Here is a 23,875-nt window from a genome sequence, read left to right as displayed (position 1 = left end):
CAGCATTGTCCCGCAATTTTAAGTACTGCTCAGTATCCTAGGTAAAGGGACACAGGACACATGTTAATCCCGCCTTGTGCCAAATTTGAAAATCATGTGAACAGACGGAATGAATTATGTGTGAATTTCCTTTCCCAATCACTATACATGATTCAAAATACTCATTTGCCTGTTAACTTAGAGATTATTGGGTAGTTAAGTTGCCAGTTTGAGCATTGTAGAATTATAAAGGATCGGCATTTGGAAAAGATGTTTTTTCCTTCCTCTAAGTTCAACTGATCCAAAGAAGAAAATTGAAAGGTACACAGCTTTCAACCAAGAGTGCTTGGAAAACAAAGATTTTTCCACATGGCTGATGAAAGAAAGCAACTTCACATTGAAATGTGTGATTTGCCATGTCATGTTTTTGATAAAATTTGAAGGAAGAAAAGCTGTAATAGATCATCAGAAGACACAAAAACACTTTCTGGCAACACGTTCATTGTGAAGAGAATACGTATTTCTGACGAAAATGCGGTGATGCATGCTGAAATTGGATCTGTTTAGCACAGTGTAAAGCATGGTCGTAGCATCAAGCCATTGGAATGCCAAACGACACTGCATCATTCCTTGTTTCCAGACAGTAATATTGCATCTAAAAGTTTGTGTAGAAAAAATAAGGCAATGGCTGTCTCTGAAAATGTTCTTGGCCCATACAGTCAAGATGTAGCCATAGGCAAGTGTCATAAAGCTTTTTATTTTCCTGCATCCTCTGATGCTTTAAAACCAAGGAAATATAAAAACTTTTCCTTGTGCAGCTCAGTACTGTGGTTTTAACAATGGTATGATTCAGAGATAGCTAAATTTTTGTGAAGACAACAAATAAAGTGACAAAGAAATTTTTCATGCAGTAAAGAAAATTGCATAATGTAATGGATTTTATCTGAACCTTGTTATGCATATAGTGCCCTAGTGATATGTTTTTATCCTACTGAAAATGAAAAGCAATCCATTTTGAGAGGTAATTGCAACTGTCTTGTCATGATTAAAGAGATTAAATCTCACTTTGGCACAGAAAGAGATGAATTATGCTGCCACAAAAATGTTTGGTCATTTGTGAAATAGTATTAAAAGTCTGGTAGATAGCCAACCAACACTGAAAAGCAAATTAAAATAATTTCTGAATGACACCTCCTTCTACTCAGTAGGTGAATTCTTAGATATGAAGTAGTAACTGTAAAACAACATTTTAAAAAATAAATAAAAAATGAAATAAAAAATTAATTAATTATTTTCTGTAAAGAAAACTTATCTTAAAGTGACATGTTCCACATCATTCCTAAATGTATTCATGATCTATGGGACAAGGATTAATGTATGTATGGGTGTATGTATGTAAAGAATGTTGTAAAACAGGGTCTTATGATGTAGAGGCAATATTTCTCAAAATCTACAGTGAATTTGGTTCCTATGCATCAAATTTTCAGTCACTGAGAGTATTTTCAGAGTTTGTGGAGATAGAGATTAAGGAAATATTACAACATGTCATAACAAGATGATTGTCACTGTTTCCTGCAATTAACAGAATTGTGTACTGCTGGCCTGCCATCAAGTCATATTTTACTTCAAGTGCAAGGAGGATTGTTCAAGCTTGATTAGGCAGTTTGTGACATCAGGTGAGGGATTGATGCTGAAGAAACTGAACATTCACTTCCTGAATTCTGACTACATTTTCTGCAGCATATTTTGCCACTGTTTGAAACTGCTGTTATAAAACTGGAAAACAACTCAGTTACCTCTGTTTAGTTGGACAGAATAATAAGCAATCTAGAGATCAGCATAAAATAAATTCTTAGAAAAAAAAGTTCATGAAATCATGGAAGAAATATCGAGTGCACAGAGGTTTGAGTTTGGAAAATGCTGCAGTCTTTCTTGTCACATTGCACTGATTATTTGTCCCAAGATTGACTTTTCTGAGAACAGTGTGTGCAATGTGCAATTTTTTTCCTTAAAGGACAAGAAGATTTTCATCTGCCATGGCAGTGTGTTTTAAAGGTTACAAGTACATTAAATCTCTAACTGAATGAAGATAAACTGGACAATGAATTCTGTGATTTCCAGAATGCATTTGCTGGATTTGATAAACATAAAGCAAAAGAACAGTCTTGGGTAGATTTCTTTAAGCAACATACCACAGTTGACACCCCCCCCCCCCCCCCCCCACACCCCCCCCCTCCCACTCCCAGTTAGTTAGGCTTATATCAAACACATTTTAATTTCCTATCAGTATCTCATTTGCTGAACCAATCTTCAGTGTGATGAAGAACCAGTGGTCAGAAGAAAGAAATTGGACCTCCATGATCTCAGTGAAAAGAGAACTTCAAATAAAATGAATTTTGCTGAAATTCTTGAATTGTATGGAAGAGAATTGGGACAGTGAAGGACTACTGAAAGCAACAAAGAGCAACACAAAATACGTCATCAAAGATAGAAATCAGTGATCTTGTTACTGTGGGACATTTTCTTAAAGATTTTTAACCTGTATTTTTTTAACTGAATTGTGAATTGAACTGATAACATTGCCTGTAAATGTTCATTAAAAATTCATTTAATATTCAAATGGCAAATCCATACATTACAAATAAGATGAGAAGGAGAACACCTTTTTTATTTTTGTTTTAACATAATATTAAAACAATTCTTTAATGTTTAGAAATTATAGGTGCAGCAAACTGGGTACATCACTTATGATATTTATAGTAAACTATCAGCTTTTTCAGGTAACTGATGACCTCAGAAGTTAAGTCGCATAGTGCTCAGAGCCTATCAGCATTTTCTTCATTTTGTATGATCAAGAAGCTATCCAGCCCAGGTTTCTTGAAATGTGTCATCCGTAGATTTGACAGCTAACTCATCATCTTTTGTTTGCTGTGATGTCACCCGCATGGTCATGGTGCATTAATACTCTATGAACACCCTGCTTCTGCAAGCCAGCACCTTGAAATGTGAAACAAATGCAACACCTTTCAGGTTGTTGTTGTTGTGGTCTAGAGTGCAAAGACTGGTTCGATGCAGCTCTCCATGTTACTCTGTCCTGTGCAAGCCTCTTCATCTCTGATTAAATCCTTCTTAATTTGCTTGCTGTATTCATCTCTTGGCCTCCTTCTACAGTTTTTATCCCCCACACTTCCCTCTGGTACTAAATTGGTGGTCACTCAATGCCGCAGAATGCATCCTACCAATTGATCCCTTCTTCTAGTCAGGTTGTGTCACAAATTTCTCTTCTCCCAAATTCTATTCAGTACCATCTCATTAGTTACATGATCTACCCATCTAATCTTGAACATTCTTCTGTAGCACCACATCTCAAAGGCTTCTATTCTCTTCTTGTCTAAACTGTTTATTGTCCATGTTTCACTTCCATACATGGCTACACTCCATACAAATACCTTCAGAAAGGACTTCCTGACACTTAAATCTATTCTCGAAGTTAACAAATTTCTCTTCTTCAGAAATGCTTTTCTTGCCAATGCCAGTCTACTCTTTGTATCCTCCCTACTTCTACCATCATCAGTTATTTTGCTTCCCAAATAGCAAAACTTGTCTACAGCTTTCGGTGTCTCGTTTCTTAATCTAATTTCCTCAGTATCACATGATTTAGTTTGACTACATTCCATTATCCTCATTTTGCTTTTGTTGATGTTCATCTTATACTCTCTTTTCAAAACACTGTCCATTCCATTCAACTGCCTTTACAAGACCATTGTTGTTTCTGACAGAATTGCAATGTCATCAGAAAACATCAAAGTTTTTATTTCTTCTCTCTGAACTTTAATTCTACTCCAAATTTTTCTTCTGTTTCCTTTACTGCTTGTTCAGTATACAGATTGAATAACATCAAGTATAGGCTACAACCCTGTCCCATTCCCTTCTCAACCACTGCTTCCTTTTCGTGCCCTTTGACTCCTATAACTGCCATCTGGTTTCTGTACAAATTGCAAACAGCCTTTTGCTCCCTGTATTTTACCCCTCCCACCTTTAGAATTTGAAAGAGAGTATTCCAGTCAGCATTGCCAAAAGCTTCCTCTAAGTCTAAAAATGCTATAAACGTAGGTTTGCCTTTCCTTAACCTATCTTCTACGAGAAGGTTTAGGGTCAATATTGCCTCGTGTTCCTACATTTCTCCTGAATCCAAACTGATCTTTCCTGAGTTCAACTTCTACTAGTTTTTCCATTCTTCTGTAAAGGATTCATGTTAGAATTTTGCAACCGTGACTTATTAAATTGATAGTTTGGTATTTTTCACATCTATCAGCACCTGCTTTCTTTGGAGTTGGAATTATTATATTCTTCTTGATGTCTTAGGGTGTTTCACTTGTCTCAAACATCTTGCTCACCGGATGGAAGAGTTGTTTTTCATACTCAGGTCTCCCAAAGCTATCAGTAGCTCTAATGGAATGTTGTCTACGCCTGAGGCCTTACTTTGACTTAATTCTTTCAGTGCTTTATCAAATTCTTCACACAGTATCATATCTCCCTTCTCATCTTCATTTATGTCCTCTTCCATTTCCGTAATGCTGTCCTCAAGTACATATCCCTTATATAGACCCTCTAAATACTCCTTCAACCTTTCTGCTTCTCCTTCTTTGCTTAGGACTGGTTTTCCATCTCAGCTTTTGATATTCATACAGGTGTTTCTCTTTTTTTCCAAAGATCACTTTAATTTTTCTGTAGACAGCATGTATCTTACCCCTAGTGATGCATGCTTCTACATCCTTACATTGGTTCTCTAGCCATTCCCGCTTAGCCATTTTGAATTTCCTGTCGATCTCATTTTTATATATTTATATTCCCTTTCACCTGCTTCATTTATTGCATTTTTATATTTTCTCCTTTCATTGATTACATTCAGTATCTCTTGTGTTACTCAAGGATTTCTACTAGCCTTCTGTCTTTTTACGTACTTGATCCTCTGCTGTTTTCACTATTTCATCTCTCAGAGCTACCCATTCTTCTTCTACTGTAATCCTTTCCCTGGTTCTTATCAAGAGTTCTCTAATGCTCCCTCTGAAACACTGTACAACCTCTGGTTCTTTCAGTTTATTCAGGTCCCATCTCCATAAAATCCTGCCTTTTTGCAATTTCTTCAGTTGTAATCTGCCAATTGTAACAAGAAAATTGTGGCCTGAGTCCACATCTGCCCCTTGAAATGCCTTACAATTTAAAATCTGGTTCCTAAAACTCTGTCTAATGATAATATAATCAATCTGAAACCTTCCAGTGTCTCCAGGTCTCTTCCATGTATGCAGATTTCTTTCATGATTCTTTAACCAAGTGTTAGCTATGATTAAGTTATGCTATGTTCGAAATTCTACCAGTCGGTTTTCTCTTTCATTCCTTTCCCCCAGTCCATATTCGCCTACTACTTTTCCTTCTCTTCCTTTTCCTGCTATTGAATTCCAGTCCCCCATGACTATTAAATTTTTGTCTCCCTTAACTATCGGAATAATTTATTTTATCTCATGATACATTTCATCAATATCCTCCTCATCTGCAGAGCTAGTTGGAATATAAACTTGTACTACTGTTTTGGGTGCAGGCTTTGCATCTATTTGGCTACAATAATGTGTTCGCTATGCTGTTCATATAAGCTTATCCGCATTCCTATTTTTTTATTCATTATTAAATGTACTCTTGCATTACCCCTATTTGATTTTGTGTTCATAAACCAGTCTTCACCTGACAAGAAGTCCTGTTCCTCCTGCCAACTAACTGCGTTAATTCCCACTATATCTAACTTTTAACTTATCCATCTCCCTTTTTTAATTTTCTAACCTACCTGCCTGATTAAGGGATCTGACATTCCACGCTCTGATCCATAGAATGCCAATTTTGTTTCTCCTGATAATGGTGTCCTCCTGGGTAACTTGTGGTAGTAAACTGCAACAGCCATCCCACCCTGAAGGCATGCAGCATCCATCAGTATCAACTTACATTCAAAAACAGCAACAAGGAACCTCCATTTCTCAATTCCAGACTATTTAACTAATAAATGCTTTCAACTATTGCTGTCATTTTTTCAGCTACTTAGACATTGGGTAACACATCACTTTACCAAAGTGATATGTTAAAAAGAAGACTGATATTCTGATTTCAGTGAAAATTTAAAAGAAATCCAAAGGAACAAATACTATGCAGCATTTTATATTTTTGTAGTCTGGAGTGTAATGCAGTATGAGAGCCTCTGCACAAGTCCACATATTAGTAGGAAAAGAATTTAGATCTTCAGTAATTAATTACATTTCACATAATGAACAGGTCATTACCACTAAATTCAGGTCTCACTACTATGTGGAATCGCAGAAAACAACTTGGCATGTATCTGCGCAAACAGTGCATTAATGGTAGGGGCTGCTTGTGAATGACCACCGTGAGGTAGGGTAGATGTAATTTGATGGCTGAAGATATCAGTTGTATATATCACAAAATTTGTAAGCTACAAATAGCAAGTCTGCAAACAATCTTAGTGACAGCACTTCTAATAACTCGACAAATACAGATGTTCAGACTCAATAGTTCCCTCTAAAGTACTGATAAAGTTGAGTAAACAAAGTATGAAGCAAAGAAAAATGAGATTGACAGTGTGGTGCAAGAAGAAAATCTCATAAAACAAGAAAGGGGTAAACATTATAGTGTAGCATACAATGATGCTTATTTTGATAATGACAATGTAAAATAAAGAATTTCTACATCTACATCTAGGGAAGAATGATTGTTTGAATGCCTCTTTGTGTGCTGTAATTATTCTAATCTTGTCTTCATGATACCTCTGTAAGCAGTACATAGGAATCTGTAGTATATTTCTAGAGTCATCATTTAAAGCCAGTTTTTGAAACTTTCTTAGTAGACTTTCGTGGATGGTCTATGTCTATCTTCAAGAGTCAGTTTCCTCAGCATCACTTTTGTAACACTCTCCCATAGGTCAAACGAATCAGTGACCATTTATGCTGCCCTTCTGTGTATACATTCAGTATCCTCTGTTAGTTGTATTTGGCACAGGTCCCTTACACTTGAGCAATATTCTAGAATGAGTCGCATATGTGATTTGTAAGCTATCTCCTTTGTAGACCAATTGCGTTTCCACAGTATTCTACTAATAAACTGAAGTTCACCACTTGATTTGCCCACAACAGGGCCTATGTGATCATCCATACAAAGTGTTACACCAAGGTATTTAAACAATGGAAACTCCAGCTAGGAATAATAACAATGTAGAAAAAGATAGGTTAAAGCTGACACCTTAAGTTGCAGACAGTCAGACACAATTAAAAAACACTTGCACATAAGCTTTCAGTCACAGCCTCCATCAGAAAAAGAAAGAGAAACACACATCATTCATTCACACAAGCAAGCACACCTCATGCACACATGATTGCCAACTCCCACATATCAGACCGCTTTGTATGAGTTGACTGATTCCAGCTATGAACCACTGATGTTATACTCATAGTATATTACGTTTTTTTCATTTTGTGAAGAGCACAATTTTACATTTAAAGCAACTTGCCAAACTTTGCACCACTTTGAAATGTTACCTGCAAAAAGTCTGAGGTTATTATTAATATTGTATACAAGGTCATTAATATACAACATGAACAGCAAGAGTCTCAACACACTTCACTGGGGGACACCTGAATTTACTTCTAGATCTGATGATGACTCTCCTCCCAAGATAGCATGCTGTGATCTCCCTACCAAAAAGTCCTTAATCCAGTCACAAATTTAACTTGATACCCCATCTGATCGAATTTTTCACAGTAAGCTTAGGTGTGGTACTGAGTCACAGGCTTTTCTGGAATCAAGAAAGTCTGCATCTACCTGACTACCTTGATCCAACGCTTTCAGTATGTTGTGTGAGGTTGGATTTCAGATGGTTGATATTTTGGGAACCACATTGGTTGGCTTGGAGGAGGTCATTCTTTTCAAGAAAGCTCATTATATTTTAGCTCAGAGTACATTCTAAGATTCTACAACAAATTTATGTCAGAGATATTGAACGGTAGTTTTGTGGATCACTATCCATCTTGTAGATGGGTGGTAACTCTGCCTTCTTCCAACTACTGGGCACAGTTTTTTGTTTGAGGGATCTATGGTAGATTATAGTTAGAAGAGGGGCTAACTCAGCTGCAAATTCAGTGTAGTATCTGGTAGGGATTCCATCAGGTCCTGGACCTGTGTTCAGTTTTACAATTTCAGCTCTTTCTCAACACCACTGACACTAATACTGATTTCACTCATCTCCTTAATGGTGTGAGGATTAAATTGGGGCATTACTACTGGGTTTTTGTTTGTAAAGCACATTTGAAAATAAAGTTTAGCATTTCAGCTTTCACATTGGTACCGTTAATTTCAGTTTCTGTCTCATTCACCAACGGCTGCATGCTAACTTTGGTGCCACTAACAGCCTTTACATATGACTAGAATTTCCTTGGGTTTTGTGAAAGATCACTTGACAGTATTCTGCTATGGAAGTCATTGAAGGCTTCATGCATTGCCCTCTTGACAGTCAAACATGTTTCATTCAACTTGTCTCTATCTGTAGTCTTATGCTTTCTTTTATACCTATTATGTTGTAGTCTCTGTTTCTTTAGAAGTTTCCTTACAGTGACTGTATAACATGATAACATGGAGGGTCCCACACATTATGAACTATTCTACTAGGCACATATCTATCCAGTGCATGGTCAGCTATTCTTTTAAACTTTGGCCATAGTTCCTTTGCATGCTCCTGCCTTGTACTGGATTTTTATTTTATTTAATTTTATTTATTTATTTTTAATTAATTTTTTTTTGAGTCATCAGTCTTCTGACTGGTTTGATGTGGCCCTCCATGAATTCTTTTCCTGTGCCAACATCTTCATTCATAGTAGCACTTGCAACCTATGCCCTCAATTATTTGCTGGGAATATTCCAGTCTCTGTCTTCCTCTATAGTTTTTGCCTGTACAGCTCCCTCTAGTACCATGGAAGTCATTCCCTGATGTCTTAACAGATGTCCTATCATCCTATCCTTTCTCCTTGTCAGTGGTTTCCACATAGTCCTTTCCTCTCTGATTCTGTGGAGAACCTCCTCATTCCTTATTTTATCAGTCCACGTCATTTTCAACATTCATCTGTAGCACCACATCTCAAATGCTTTGATTCTCTTCTGTTCTGGTTTTCCCACAGTCCATGTTCCACTACCATACAATGCAGTGCTCCAAATGTACATTCTCAGAAATTTCTTCCTCAAATTAAGCCCTATGTTTGATATTAGTAGACTTCTTTCGCCAGTGCTAGTATGCTTTTGATGTCCTCCTTGCTCCACCCATCATTGGTTATCTTGCTGCCTATATAGTAGAATTCCTTAACTTCATCTAATTTGTGATATCAATTGTGATGTCGGTTTCTCGCAGTTTTCATTTCTGCCACTTCTCATTACTTTTGTCTTTCTTTTATTTACACTCAATCCATATTTTGTTCTCTTTAGACTGTTCATTCCATTCAGCAGATCATGTAATTTGTCTTCACTTTCACTCAGGATAGTAATGTCATCAGCGAGTCACATCATTGGTATCCTTTCACCTTGAATTTTAATTCCCCTGCTGAATCTTTCTTTTATTTCCATAATTGTTTCTTCGATTTACAGATTGAACAGTAGGGGCGAAACACTGCATCCCTGAATGAGATTTTCACTCTGCAGCGGAGTGTGCGCTGATATGAAACTTCCTGGCAGATTAAAACTGTGTGCCCGACCGAAACTCGAACTCGGGACCTTTGCCTTTCGCGGGCAAGTGCTCTACCAACTGAGCTACCGAAGCACGACTCACGCCCGGTACTCACAGCTTTACTTCTGCCAGTACCTCGTCTCCTACCTTCCAAACTTTACAGAAGCTCTCCTTCGGTAGCTCAGTTGGTAGAGCACTTGCCCGCGAAAGGCAAAGGTCCCGAGTTCGAGTCTCGGTCGGGCACACAGTTTTAATCTGCCAGGAAGTTTCACTGCATCCCTGTCTTACACCCTTTTTAATCCGAGCACTTCATTCTTGGTTGTCCACTCTTTTTATTCCCTCTTGGCTTCTGTACATATGGTATTTTTACCTGCCCCTCCCCACAGCTCACCCCTATTTTTTTCAGAATTTTGAACATCTTGCACCATCTTACATTGTTTAATGCTTTTTCCAGGTTGAGAAATCGCATGAACATGCCTGATTTTTCTTTAGTCTTGCTTCCATTATCAACCACCACATCAGACTTGCCTTTCTGTTGCCTTTACCTCTTCTAAAGCCAAACTGATCGTGATCAATAAATTCTAACTTTTCTTTTAAATTCTTTTCTATATTATTCTTGTCAGCAATTTGGATGCATGAGCTGTTAAGCTGACTGTGCGATGATTCTCACACTTAACACCGTGAATAGTCGTTTTGTTGCCACTTCCCCCAATGATTTTAGAAATTCTGATGGAATGTTATCTTTCCCTTCTGCCTTATTTGATGTTAAGTCCTCCAAAACTCTCTTAAATTCTGACTGTAATATTGGATTCCCAATCTCTTCTAGACCGACCCCTGTTTCTTCTTCTATCACATCAGACAAAATCTTCCTCCTGATAGAGGCCTTTAATGTACTCTTTCCACCTATCTGCTCTCTCCTCTGCATTTAACAGTGGAATTCCCATTGCACTCTCAATTGCTTTTAATTTCACCAAAGTTTATTTTGTCTTTCGTATATGCTGAGTCATTCTTTCTGACAATCATTTCTTTTTTAATTTCTTCATATTTACCTCGCAGCCATTTCATCTTTGCTTCTCTGCACTTTCTATTTATCTCATTCCTCAGAGGCTTGTACTTCTACATTCCTGAATTTCCTTGAAAGTTTTTGTTCTTTCTTCTTTCAGCTGAAATGTTTCTTCTGTTGCCCAGGAGCAACTGCAGTTATCTTCTTTGTGCCTGTGTTTTTCTTTCCAACTTCTGTTACTGCCCTTGTTAGAGATGTCTATTCCTCTTCAATTATACCGCCTATTGAGCTATTCCTTATTGCTGTATCTACATCCTTAGAGAACTTCAAGGGTATCTCATCATTACTTAGTTCTTCATATCCCACTTCTCTGCTGTCTGTTGATACTTTCTGACTAATCTCAGATACTTCAGCCTACTCTTCATGACTACTACATTGTGATCTGGGTCTATATCTGCTCCTGGGTATGCCTTACAATCCAGTATCTGATTTTGGAATTTCTGTCTGACCATGATGTAATGTAACTGAAATATTCCTGTATCACCTGGCCTTTTCCAAGTATATCTCCTCCTCTTGTGGTTCTTGAACAGAGTACTCACTATTACTAGCTGAAGTTTATTACATAGCTCAATTAGTCTTTCTCCTCTCTCATTTATTGCTCCAGTCCATATTCTCCCATAACATTTTCTTCTACTCCTTCCCCTACAACTGCATTTCATTCCCCCATGACTATTAGACTTTCATCTCCCTTTATGTACTGTATTACCCTTTCAATATCCTCATAAACTTTCTCTATCTCTTCATCTTCAGCTTGCAACATTGGCATGTATAACTGAATTATTGTTGTCGTTGTTGCTTTGCTGTCGATTCTGATAAGAACAATCCTATCACTGAACTGTTCACAGTAATACACTCTCTGCCCTGCCATCCTGTTTATAATGAATCCTACTCCTGTTACACAATTTTCTGCAGCTTTTGGTATTACTCTATACTCATCTGAACAAAAATCCTGTACCTTTGCATTGCCCTTTTCAGATTTTCTAGTTTCCCTACCACGTTCAAGCTTCTGATATTCCATGCCCCAACTCATAAAATGTTATCCTTTCATTTGTTATTCAATCTGTTTCTCATGATCACCTCCCCTTTGTCAGTCCCCTCCCAGGGATCCGAATGGGGGACTATCTCGGAATCTTTTGCCAATGGAGAGGTCATTGTGACACTTTTTTAATTACAGGCTACATGTCCTGTGGATGTATGTTATTTGTCTTTAATGCAGTGGTTTCCATTGCCTTCTGCATCCTCATGCCATTGATCATTGCTGATTCTTCTGCCTGTAGGAGCAGCTTCCCACCCCAAGGACAAGAGAGTGCCACGAACCTCTGTCTGCTCCTGTGCCATCTTTGACAAAGCCATTGGCAGAATGAAGGTGACTTCTTACACCAGAAGTCTTCAGTCACCAATGCTGGTTATTAATCAAAATTTAAGCACTGGCAGGTTTTGAACACAGGATTTGAGGACGTTGTGATTACTAATCAAAGATGTTACTCCTAGACCTAAGGTTCAGTTTACTGAACAAATGTATCTTGTTTTAGTTGTTCTTTGTACTTTTCTAATCATTGTTACCACAACTGCACCATGATCACTAATACCAGTTTCAGCGTGGACATCCTCAAAGAGATTTGGTCTATATTTTACCATTAGATTGAATATATTTCCATCATGAATCGGATTCTGAACTATCTGTTCTAGAAAGTTTTCAGAGAAGGCATTTAGTAATGTTTCCCATGATGTCTTATCATGCCCACCACTAACAACATTGTTATTTTCCCAGGTGATTGTTGTATGGTTGAAGTCTCCGCCAGTGATTACAGTATGACCGAGGAAACTACATACCAGCAAACTGGAGTTTTCTGTAAAGTTTTCCATTACATCAGGAGATGAGCTTTGTGGCTGATAGAAGGATCCAATTACTATTTTATGCCCACATCAGCCACTGAGTCTTGCGCAAACAACCTCACAGGCAGCTTCAATTTCTATCTTTGTGGATAGTCTTGTCTATTGCAACAAATATGCTACCTGCATTTCCCATTAGCCTAACCTTTTGGTATGCTTTTAAATTTCCCCCCAAAATCTGACTGCCATCAACTGCAGTTTTCAGCCAGCTTTGTGTACCTGTTATTATGTGAGCTTGACTGTTTTTCAGGAGCAGTTCTAACTGTGGCACTTTGTTGTGAATGCTTCGGCTGTTAACCACTAGGATTTTAATACTGTCACATGTGGGAGTAATATCTTTTGATCTTACACTGACACTTCTGGGTTTTTTGTTGGATGCAGAATCACCTAATGTTTTTTTTTAAAAAAAAAAAAAAAAAAAAAAAAAAAAAAAAAAAAAAAAAAAAAAAAAAAATAAAAGCCTCTGATGTGTAGTGTGCACATGACCCTCTTAGGGCCACCCCTATAGTTCTAAAACCATGACGCAAGTCCAGGAAGTCACAGTCCATCTTGTCACAGAACTTTTGAAGTATCTGGTTCACTCCTTTCACTTGACTCGGAACCAGATGTCCAAGATCAGTTTGGTGACAATGCTTCAAATTGTGAGCCTTGTTGAAACTCTGTGCACAGTGCTGGTCTTCTCAACCTTCTGTTCTGGTTGCTAGAATGATCCAAGTATGGCCTTGGAGCTCAGACGAGAGGCATCATTTGTTCCAATGTGCATCAAAATCTGCAGTTGCTTGCACTCTGTTTGCTCAGTGGCTTCCAGAATAACCTTTTCAACAGGGCGACTGGGTGGTGGGGGTAAGGAGGAGGCTGGGGTGGGGATGAGGAGGGTAGCAGGGTAGGGGTGGGGGATAGTAAAGTGCTGCTTGTGGGAGCGTACAGGGATGAGGTGAAGAGAGGGTAGGGCAGCTAGGTGCAGTCGGATGGTTAGACGGTAGGCAGGCCTGGGGGGTGGGGGGGGGTTACTGCGAGGGGGACAGTGGGGAGGGGGAAGGGTATGGGTAGCAGGCATGGCAGCAGAAAAGGAGAGAAGAAAAAAGACTGTGGGTGCATTGGCGGAACAGAGGGCTGTGTAGTGCTGGATTGGGAACAGGGAAGGGAGTGGGTCAGTTAAGGACAATGACTAATGAAGGTTGAGGTCAGGAGAGTTATGAGGATGCAGGATATACTGTAGGGAGAGTTCCCACCAGTGAAAATCAGAAAAGCTGGTGCTGGTGTGAAGCATCCAGATAGCATAGGCTTTGAAGCAGTCATTGAAATGTAGAACATCATGTTGGAAAGCATGCTCAGCAACTGGATGGTCCAGCTGTTTCTTGGCCGCAGTTTCACCCTCAGCGGTCCCCACGGTTTATCCACCTCCATTTTCTACATACAGTGAGTCCATTGAGGAATGGGATGCATGCAAGAAACATCTGCAACAACGCTTTCAAGCTTTTAGGATTACAGGCACTATTTTTTGTTGTGCCTTGTTCCCTTCATGGATATCGCCAAGAATGTACGAAGTCTTATGTCATCTCACCCCTTTTCAGACTCGGTCTTCTTTAACATCTGTGAACTTTTTTCGAAGTACTATTGTAAGCACATGCATGCTATTGCATCTTGGGTGGAGTTTTACTGCTTTAGGAGGCAACAACATCAATCATATTGAGCTCCATGGGTTTAATTGTCATTGTCATTTAATGTCTGATGTGCGTAAAGAGCCATATGCTGATCACATGGTGAGAGGTGCTATATCATTTGTTTAGCTCAGGATTGTGAGGTGGTAGAGTGTGCCCTCCATTGTGAAAATCCGCCCTTCTCCTAGGTTTTGGGTATTGCACAGTCATTTGAGGTGTCACAATCTGCGGGTAACCAAATTGAGTTATGGTTAGAAGTGTCAGCAATCCTCTAGATCAAGCTTCAGATAGTTTGCAGGAGGAAGACATGGTCACAGCGGTCCGCACACAATCACAGCATCAAGGCTGCTGGCTTCGCTCCCAGCAGCAACTGCACCAACAATGTAAACAGGCCAGTAACCAGCAACATGTGTTACATGTTCCCATCTTGCCCTTATTTTTTCATTAACCACGAGTGTCCAGAATGCCCAAAATGCTGAGCTACCTGTCATAATTTCAGAAAAAAGGTCACATTGCTTCTGTTTGTAATGCAAAAATTCAGCACAACAATCCTGATATGGATATGGATGTAAACATTGTATCAACTATTTCTGTTGCACCAAACAAGTTTTTCACTGATGTTATGGTTTTTTGTAAAGTTCTGTACATGCAAGTAAATTCAGGAGTTGTGATAACCTTATTAAACTTACAAACTATATCCACTTGGGCTCCCCTGCATTTCTTCCTGTGTCTTGAAAGTTAGAAAATTACGATGAACAGAGTATTCCTATTCTCGGCCTATCTCTGCTACAGTGACCTACAAGTCAGTAGTCTGATCACTTACATTTTTTTATTGTAAGTAACACACTTATGGAGAATCTTTTTGGATTAGATGGTTTTAAATTGTTGGTTTTACCATTTCAGATGAAGTGAATTTAGTGTCTCAACAAGTGCCGTATACACAGTTAGATGCATTATATTCTGAGTTTTACTCTTTGTTCTGTCGTGGATTGAGGTGTGCCAACAATTTTCAAGTGCTTGTTAGCATTAAACCTTCTGCTCAGCTCCATTTCTTCTGTGCCCTTCTGATTCCAGTGGCACTCAGGGAACAAGTCAATGATGAATTAGATCATCTCACGGAATCTGCATTGTTCAGCCTATGGCATCAAGTGAGTGGTCTACCCCCTTAGTTATAATAAAGAAAACACCAGGTCGATTACACCACTGTAGTGAGTCTAGTTTCTGTGAATGCACAGTCTATAGTGGATACATACCTGATACTGCACCTTTATGAACTGTTTGCGAAGTTATCAGGTGGTCAATATTTCTCAAATATTAACTTGTCGGTTGCCTATTTACAACTTCCTTTAGATACAGAGTCATAACATATGTTATATGTGAATACCCCTTTCGGACTGTACCAGTACTTGCAGTTGCCTTTTGGCTTTGCCAGCACTCCCGCTGTTTTTCAACATTTTTTGGAACATCTTGTTGTGCAAACTATTTGGATGATATTGTAGTTTCTGGTGCCTTCACTGAGGAACATATACAAAAACTCTGTACTCTTTTTTTTCTGTCCTCCAAGTGGCTGGGTTGAAGTATAATTTAGAAACATGTCCATTTTTTCAACCTTCTATCATTTGTCTTGGGTTTGAAGTTTCTCAAAGCACACCATCAACATGTTTCTGCTATTGTGTCGCTTCCATGCCTTATGTCTGTCAAAGAACTTCAGGTTCTTCTAGGCAAAGTCGCCTACTGCCACAAGTTTTTGCCTGGGGCAGCGACAGTTGCGCAGCCGTTATATGCTTTGCTGCACAAAGGGGCTCAATGTCTCTGGTCACTGACTTGTGAAACCACATGTTTCATGCTTAAGACCATGTTACAGTCTGCGCCCTGCCTAGTGACATACCAACCAGGCCTCCACTTTGTCCTTGGTATGGATGCTTCACAGTAGGGGTTGGGGGCACCACTGGCTCATAGATGTCCCCGATGACTGTGGGTGGCCTATTGCTTATGCCTCACAAATGCTGACTTTTGCTCAAACTAGGTACTCTCAGATAGAAAAGGAAGCTTTGGCCACTGTATATGCTGTGAAGAAATACCATGTTTTTCTCTATGGTACCAAATTCCACATCGGGCATCACGTCACCTGCTGCTGCCAGTTCTCCATTCCAGTGCAGGTGATGTCATGCATCCTCAGTGCCCAAACTAGCAGTTCCTCTATTGCTTCTGACACCACTGTCAGGGATTCTGTCACCCATTCCTGAGCAACTGCTGATACCAGTATCATCAGCACTGCAGCACCATCACTATAGCCGATGCCCAAGGTTGACACGGAAACAGCCCCGGTGTCACCGGTGTTGTCATGTGGTTTGGCACAAAAAGGTGGGTGCAGAATGCGTCTGTGCCCGAAGCACTTCAGACCATATGGTCCAGTTGCAGCATGCCAACTTAACCAGAGCCCAGCAGACAATGACAGGATGAACATCTCAACAATCTGTAATCTCCCTAAGACAGGAGGAATGCAGTGATATGTGTGCATACTTTCAAAACTCACTGTGCGTGTGGCAGTGCTGAGTCACCTGCAGAGAGAGATCACTGTCAGAACAAGCCACAGTCCCCAGTCCTCAGTTCTCTATGTGTATTGCTACAGCTCTTTGTGTACATAATTGGTTCCTGCTGAATGTTACTTAAATACTGTGTTCAAGTTGTTAATGCTTTTGTGGAATAAAGTTGTGTTCAGTCTACTGCTTGTGTTGGACTTATACCTAATTACAACAGTTTCCTTTACCGCTTGCTCAATGTACAGATTAAATATCATCTGGAATAAGTTGCAATCCTGTCTCACTCCCTTCTCATCTACCGCTTCCTTTTCATGTCCCCTTTTGATAATGTTGACTGGAATACTCTCTTTGAAATTATGAAAGTAGGAGAGGTAAAATACATGGAGTGAAAGGCTATTTACAACTTGTACAGAAACCAGATCTCAGTCTCTGGTATCCATCCTGTAATCTGATGTTTTCCTGTCAAATCAAATACTTCAACAAGTAGAATCAATTTAAAGTACCATACAATTGGGCTATTTATTATAAGACCACAGCCATTAATTGCTCACTTAGTGTCATAATCCACTTGTTTTATGTCTTGAATATAAAAGTAATTGTCATTTCATCTGTGCAATTTTCAGCCCAGTCATGTGTGGTTTGACCGTGAAAATATTTCTCCTGATGTACCTGAACATCTAGACACAATAGAGCCAATGGGAAAAGAAGTAGTAAATTTGATTGAGAAGGAAGTCATGTCTGGAATTCCTCTTGAACACATAATAATAGGTATTTTTTATATAATGATTCTTTCCCAGAGCAATACATGTGTGTAATTAACCTCAATGTCCAATAATGCATGTATAAAGTTTGAGAAAGAAATTTTTTGCATTGCTGTGTATTTGTTTTCTAAACTGTGAATAATATTAAGAAATTAAGTGCTATATAATAAAACTTCTGCTACAAAATAAAACCTCTATAAGCCAGAATTTAATTCTTATTGAGATCAATAACTTTACCACTTACTGAAAATCTGTACCCACAAAATGGTGTCTTATTAAAGAAATTCTCAGTATGTAGTTATAATTAGTATAATTACAGTGGCTTCATTAAGTGAAATTCTGAACACACATAATATGTTTTTTTCTGAAGTGGCATTATGTAATAGAACTCAAGTGTATTAAGGAAATATATAGCGATGTTTATTATGAAACATTCAAAGTACTAATTTTTTGGACGACTCTTTTTTAAGGTGGTTTTTCAATGGGAGGAGCAATGGCCATTCATGTTGGATACAGGTTGAAACCACAGGTGGCAGGAGTTTTTGCCTTGTCGTCCTTCCTCAACTACAATTCAGTTGTTTATAAGGTAAGCATGGATTTAAATAATAAACTGCCAACTAAATGTTACCTATAATCCGTCTTGATTGCAAATTTTTTTTTTTTTATTCATATGACCAGTTTCAGTTCATTCAGAACCATCTTCAGATATGATATTTCAGTTACAGGAGTAACCCGTCCAAATCCAGCAACTTTCACATGCTGCGTCAGCATGTGAAAGTTGCTAAGTTGCTGAATTTGGACTGTAACTGAAATATCAGATCTGAAGATGGTTCTGAATGAACTGAAACCGGTCATATGAATAAAAATAAAAAAAATAAAAATAAAAAAAAAAAATAAAAAAAAAAAAAAACTGCAATCAAGGCATTATACAATCACTGACTGCTGCTATCCCATCAGACATTATGTCTGTTTTTGCAAAAAAGGACAACTAAATGAATAAGTATAGAAATGCCATACCGCGTATTATGCAGCAAATAAAATGTAACTGGTAAAATATACTTGATACATTATTCATGTAAAATTAAAGTTGAAAGCTTAAATGATTATTGCCATTATCTTTGTTGCCTAGAGTTGAGTTGTAATGGTATATCATATTTAATTGATCTCAGTGCCCATTGTTGTTGTCCAGTATTTAATAAAAAATGACCTCCAGAGTTTGTGATCATACTTGTATAAGTGTGAATGCCCAGTAGGTGACCAGTAGTCTTGACTATGATGTAGAAGTGGGACCAGTTTTCCATTTTTGAGTTTCATTTATATTTCTGCAGTTATGCTACCAATGCTCCACTTCAATTCACATACAAGGAATAGACATTATCCAAGTTGAAATACGAGGGATAGTTATAAAGTTTTAATTATCGTCTTCATCATCATCATCATCATCATCATTTATTGCCTTATCGGGCCTTTAAGGCCTACAGCAAGAAGAACAAAAGGAAAAGTAAAGACAAAAAGACTTACAAAAGTACTCTATACAGTAGTAAAAGTTACATATGTACATTACAGCTTAAAGAAAAACGAAAAAATAAACAGGGCATTCAATCAAAGGTCTTAGAAAAATAAATTTACATAATCAAGTTGTTGCTTGTTTACAGGGTACATGTGTGCAGTCCTGGTACATGTTGAAATTCCCATATCATGGTACTTGGTTGTGAACATGAGCAAAAAGATATGGCTAACCCACTTCCCTGCTCAACCTGCGGAGGACTGCATGCATGAGATATGAATTGGTACCTAGTTGTGTCCAATCTTTTATGTTGATCATCAAGCAACAGACAAATCCTGCACTTGTTTGTAAAGAGAATTTTAGGCTCTTGACCCAAGTTCCACCCCCAGGTGTTCTCTTTACCAAATGTCTTTGTACTCTGTGAATGGTGAGGGTTTGTACTGTTGTTTGTAATGGATGCATCAAGGCCATATTGATTGTGTGGAATCAGCTGTGTATTTTCTGGATTGATACAACCCTCTGTGTTACCTCTGAAAAGACAATGCACAGTGCTGTTTGTTCTCCTTGGAGACTTATGAGCCATAATTTGTAGATAATGACCCTCAGCTGATGGGAAACCACTATGAGGCATACCTTCAGTGTTTTGTGTCTCACAATAATGGTTGGATGTTCAAATAATGTTTCTGTGGTGTACAACAATTTACAGGCAACATCCCATGCTGACAACTTTTCTCACCAGAAGGTGACAGTGTGCATATGGTCTAAGACTGAAATTTAACTTTAAGGTCTGTTGACAGCATAAAAAGACACTTTTTTCTTTCTGTGACTGGAAACACAGTATGCACTACTGAACTGCACTCAGAATACTGGCCTGCTTTTACAACTTTAAGCAAATGCTGTATGTAGGGATTTCCCGTGATGAAGAGAGTATTGAGTAAAAGGTGTCCAACAATTTTTTTGAGCAGTTACATGATGTCTTTGCTCCCATCTAAAAATATAAACCACCATACATAGACACCACCTCAGCTGAAGGCATTCTTTTGATGGATGTTTTGTAACTGTTAATTTGTTTCAGCTTCTTACAAACTCAAAATGCGCCTGAAGTTATTTGCCAGCTAATCAGGGACTCATGTCTGAAGAGAATGTTTCCTCATTGCTTTGTAGTCCATTGTGTGTCCTGCTAAATCCACAATAAAAGTTATTTGCTGCTGTGAACAACAAGCAGTGTACCTATAGCTGATTATGTGCCCTACAATGCACTATCATAAAGCCTTCTGTGTGCAGTACTTAATCGTATCATTTTCTGATGATTCAAGCAAAGATAGACCATAGTTTCAATGACATTATGGTCTTCTTTTGGTGTATAACAGAAAGTGTTTGCCATGACTATTCTTCAGCATCCTTGGTTGGACCTTCTGGGTACCAACAAAGTAGGTGGCACAATGGTTATGACACTGAATTGAGATTCAGGAGGAGTCAGGTGAAAATCCTTATCTGGGCACAAAGGTTTATATTTTCCATTGTTATCCTAAATTGATTAAGCCAAATGCCAGGAGAGTTCTTTAAAAAGGACATAACCAATTTCCTTCCCCTGCATTGTCCACACTAGCTAGTGTCCTGTCTTTAATGAGTTTGTCACCCATGTGACATAAAACCCTACTAAGTCTTCCTTCTGGATACCAGTACTTGCATTAGAAAACATTGTTGAACAACAGAAAGACCGAACATTTAACCACTTGGTGACATCTTCCTGAGTTTGAGCTGAGTGTAGTATGCCAGTGTCACACCACTGCACTTCATTTAATAAATGTTTCCTCTGCAAAAACCCATGGAAGTAGGGTGGAAGAACATTTGCCCTCTAGCACTCACCTTCATGCGAGGCCACTGGCAGCCAGTAAAAGTTATCTATACTGAATCAAAGATATCGCGTGTGCTATCATTGCCTCCAGTGACATTCATGCTGGGTTTTTAAGTCTGTAGGCAGCCAGGTCCTTGGCCCTGTATGTGAATGTATGTATTGTGGTAAGAATAAGGACTTGTGCAGTTAACTAGATTACGGTTATTAGTATTGATCACCCCCATGCCCCACCAGCATTCATCTGAATGAAATCCTTTATAAAATGTTGTCATAAATGTGATCTCCTGTGTTCCTTTACTATTCCTGAGGGGAGAAGAAAACCTTGTCTTCCATCAGTTGTAGTAGTGTTTGGTACTGTTCCTGGAAGTCTGTGTGTGATATCTGAATGAAGAAATAGTTCTGGCTGATGCAGACAATTTTCTTCTGTCAGAGCACTTTTCTTTGGCTATGCAGCAGAGTGACCAAACATTGATTGTAGGACTACAGCAGATATCTAGCAGATATCAGCTTTGCTTGGCATGTGTGCAAACGACAATGATGGCAAATGGAGTAACTGTGTAATCAATCATGACTGACAGACAGACAGACAGCAAGGTGTAGATGTACATACTGTTATAGAACAAGTACATTAAGAAATCGGGTGGTTAAAAGCAGATGCAAACGATATGAAGGAAGTGAGTCAAGTAAATAACAGCCCTTGGAGTTTGACCAATGAAAGTGCAATGGACTCAACAGTAGTTAAGAACTTTCCTTTGATCCCTACAGTTCCAGTTTCTCAGGGAAGAATGACTGAGGATGTCCTTGTGTTTTTTATTAGACTGGAGAATGCATCAACTTCAGGATCCATGAATTACTCTGACAGAGTAATTCTAAGAGCAATCAGTACACACATTCCTGTGTCAGCTGACTTCACATGAGATTACTGGCAGCAAATAAAAGCTGTCCATGTGGAATCCAAGTTTTTGGGCATGCTGTGATCACGTCCACAGTGGGTTTAAGTCAGTACACAGCCAGGACCTAGATTGCATTTTTTAAATGTATGTATCATGGTAAAAATAAAGACATGTTCAATTAACTGAACTGTGGCTATAAGGATCATTGTCGTGCTCACTCTTCATTACCCCACACCCCACCACTGCTTATTAAAGAACTGCATCCACATGGAAAGCAGACTCAGTGGTAGCTATTTGTTATCACTTGTTATATGCACGGTTTGGTCTCAGTTGCTTCTAACCATATGAGCACTCATTGAGTGTGCAAGCAGCTGTGTCATTAATCAGTTTAGTGTCTGGCATCTTTGGCAACTTCTGTCAAACTATGTGAAGTTTATTCGCCCTATCTCTTGCATACCACAGCCACAAGAATGCCATGCAGATTGGGCACATGCTTGCAGTGTTCTACCACTCATATACCTCATTGCCTTTTGCTCAAGCATGCTGTCCTAGTCGTCTCCTCTTTTTCTCATAGCATAAACTGTTTTTTATTTTTATTTTTTTTAATTTTGAGTATGCAATTGTTAGTTGTCTACAAATGATACAAATTACAACACTTTTGGTTTGAATGTGGTAACTTTCTACAGCACAGCTGTGGTAATACACCCAATATCTGTCATTTATTTTCTGTTTCCTTGAATTATTACTGTTTTGCAATTTTTTTCCTTAATTTATGAGAACCTATGTGTAATGTTGACACTGATTTGTAATGTAACTTTTTTTAGCATTTGGAGAACTACAAGGAACAGCAAGAATTCCCACCTTTGTTTATGTGTCATGGTGATAGAGATGACCTAGTGCCCTTGACATGGGGTGAAGAAACCTTTAAGAATCTAGAGAAACTTGGTGTGAAGGGTCAGTTCCACACTATCAAGAATGCATTGCATGAACTAAAGAAGCAAGAGCTTAAAGCATGGAGTGATTGGGTCAGAGAACGCGTACCTGAATAAATGGCTGGTTTTTAAATGTATTGCTGAAGGATGTAGTTTTGTATAAATTGTGGCTTGACAGACAATAACATTGTTCGTTCCAGCAGAACATTTTTGTACATTATTTTTAAATGTTATATAAGATTGTATGTATGCTAGAAACTTTGCGAACTCACCAGAGGCACAAGTACAATTTAAGTGTGTAACATGTATATTACATTATTCATTAATTTGGGAGCCACTGAAAATGTAACAATAAATAGTGAGATCAGTGAATAATTTGTATCTACACCTCTTTCTAATATTATTTTAATTCAGATACTTTATTTTCAGGAGTATGGATTAAGCAAAGAATGATCCTTTTATTGAATTTCTAGGAGGGTTTCAGTAATGACAATCTCTGGTTCTTTATAGAAGCGTTCACACTCACTCACCCTGTCAATAACCTTTTAATGGCTACATGTTTTATATATTTTTTCAAATTTTGTCGTTGCTATACTATTTTTATCTTCTACAAATTACCTGGGTTCATTTCAGAAGATAAGTATTGAGCATTTGTCAGATCAATCCATACAAAAAGAAAAAAATACATATATTGCTTGTTTAAAGAGCTTATTTTGAAAATTGTTTGAAATAATGACTACTGGAAACTCAATGCAAGATACTATGGCTAAGATTTATGCAGACCCACCTTCCAGTCCCTAGAAAAAGAATCTTTGGAAACCAAATCTTCCTCATGCAGACAGAGGTATTCACTCAGTATTAGTCTGAAGAAAACCAGAATATGTAATTAATATTGCCTAGTAGCAACTGCACCCAGAATCATTCATCATAAAATCTCAAAATTGTTTTGTTGTTCATTACTAATCTAACATAATTCACCCCCCCCCCCCCTCAATTTCTCCCATCCCCTCATTCTCAGC

General features: G+C 38.3%; 1 protein-coding gene across 5 annotated transcripts in view; it reads left to right on the top strand.

Moving 5' to 3' along the window:
* LOC124795047 (lysophospholipase-like protein 1) overlaps window positions 1–23,231 on the top strand; it is a 66,637-nt gene extending 43,406 nt beyond the window's left edge. For all 5 annotated transcript variants that reach the window (XM_047258835.1, XM_047258833.1, XM_047258837.1 and 2 more), the window contains exons 3-5: window positions 17,529–17,673; window positions 18,137–18,252; window positions 22,749–23,231. In XM_047258835.1, coding sequence (XP_047114791.1) covers window positions 17,529–17,673; window positions 18,137–18,252; window positions 22,749–22,973 — 486 coding nt within the window. In that variant the 3' untranslated portion in view covers window positions 22,974–23,231. The remainder of the gene's footprint in view (window positions 1–17,528; window positions 17,674–18,136; window positions 18,253–22,748) is intronic.
* Window positions 23,232–23,875: the final 644 nt, after the last annotated feature.

The sequence above is a fragment of the Schistocerca piceifrons genome, chromosome 4, assembly GCF_021461385.2.
Source record: "Schistocerca piceifrons isolate TAMUIC-IGC-003096 chromosome 4, iqSchPice1.1, whole genome shotgun sequence".
In the NCBI taxonomy this organism is placed as follows: Eukaryota; Metazoa; Arthropoda; class Insecta; order Orthoptera; family Acrididae; genus Schistocerca; species Schistocerca piceifrons.
This window is presented reverse-complemented; position numbering and strand designations above follow the sequence as displayed.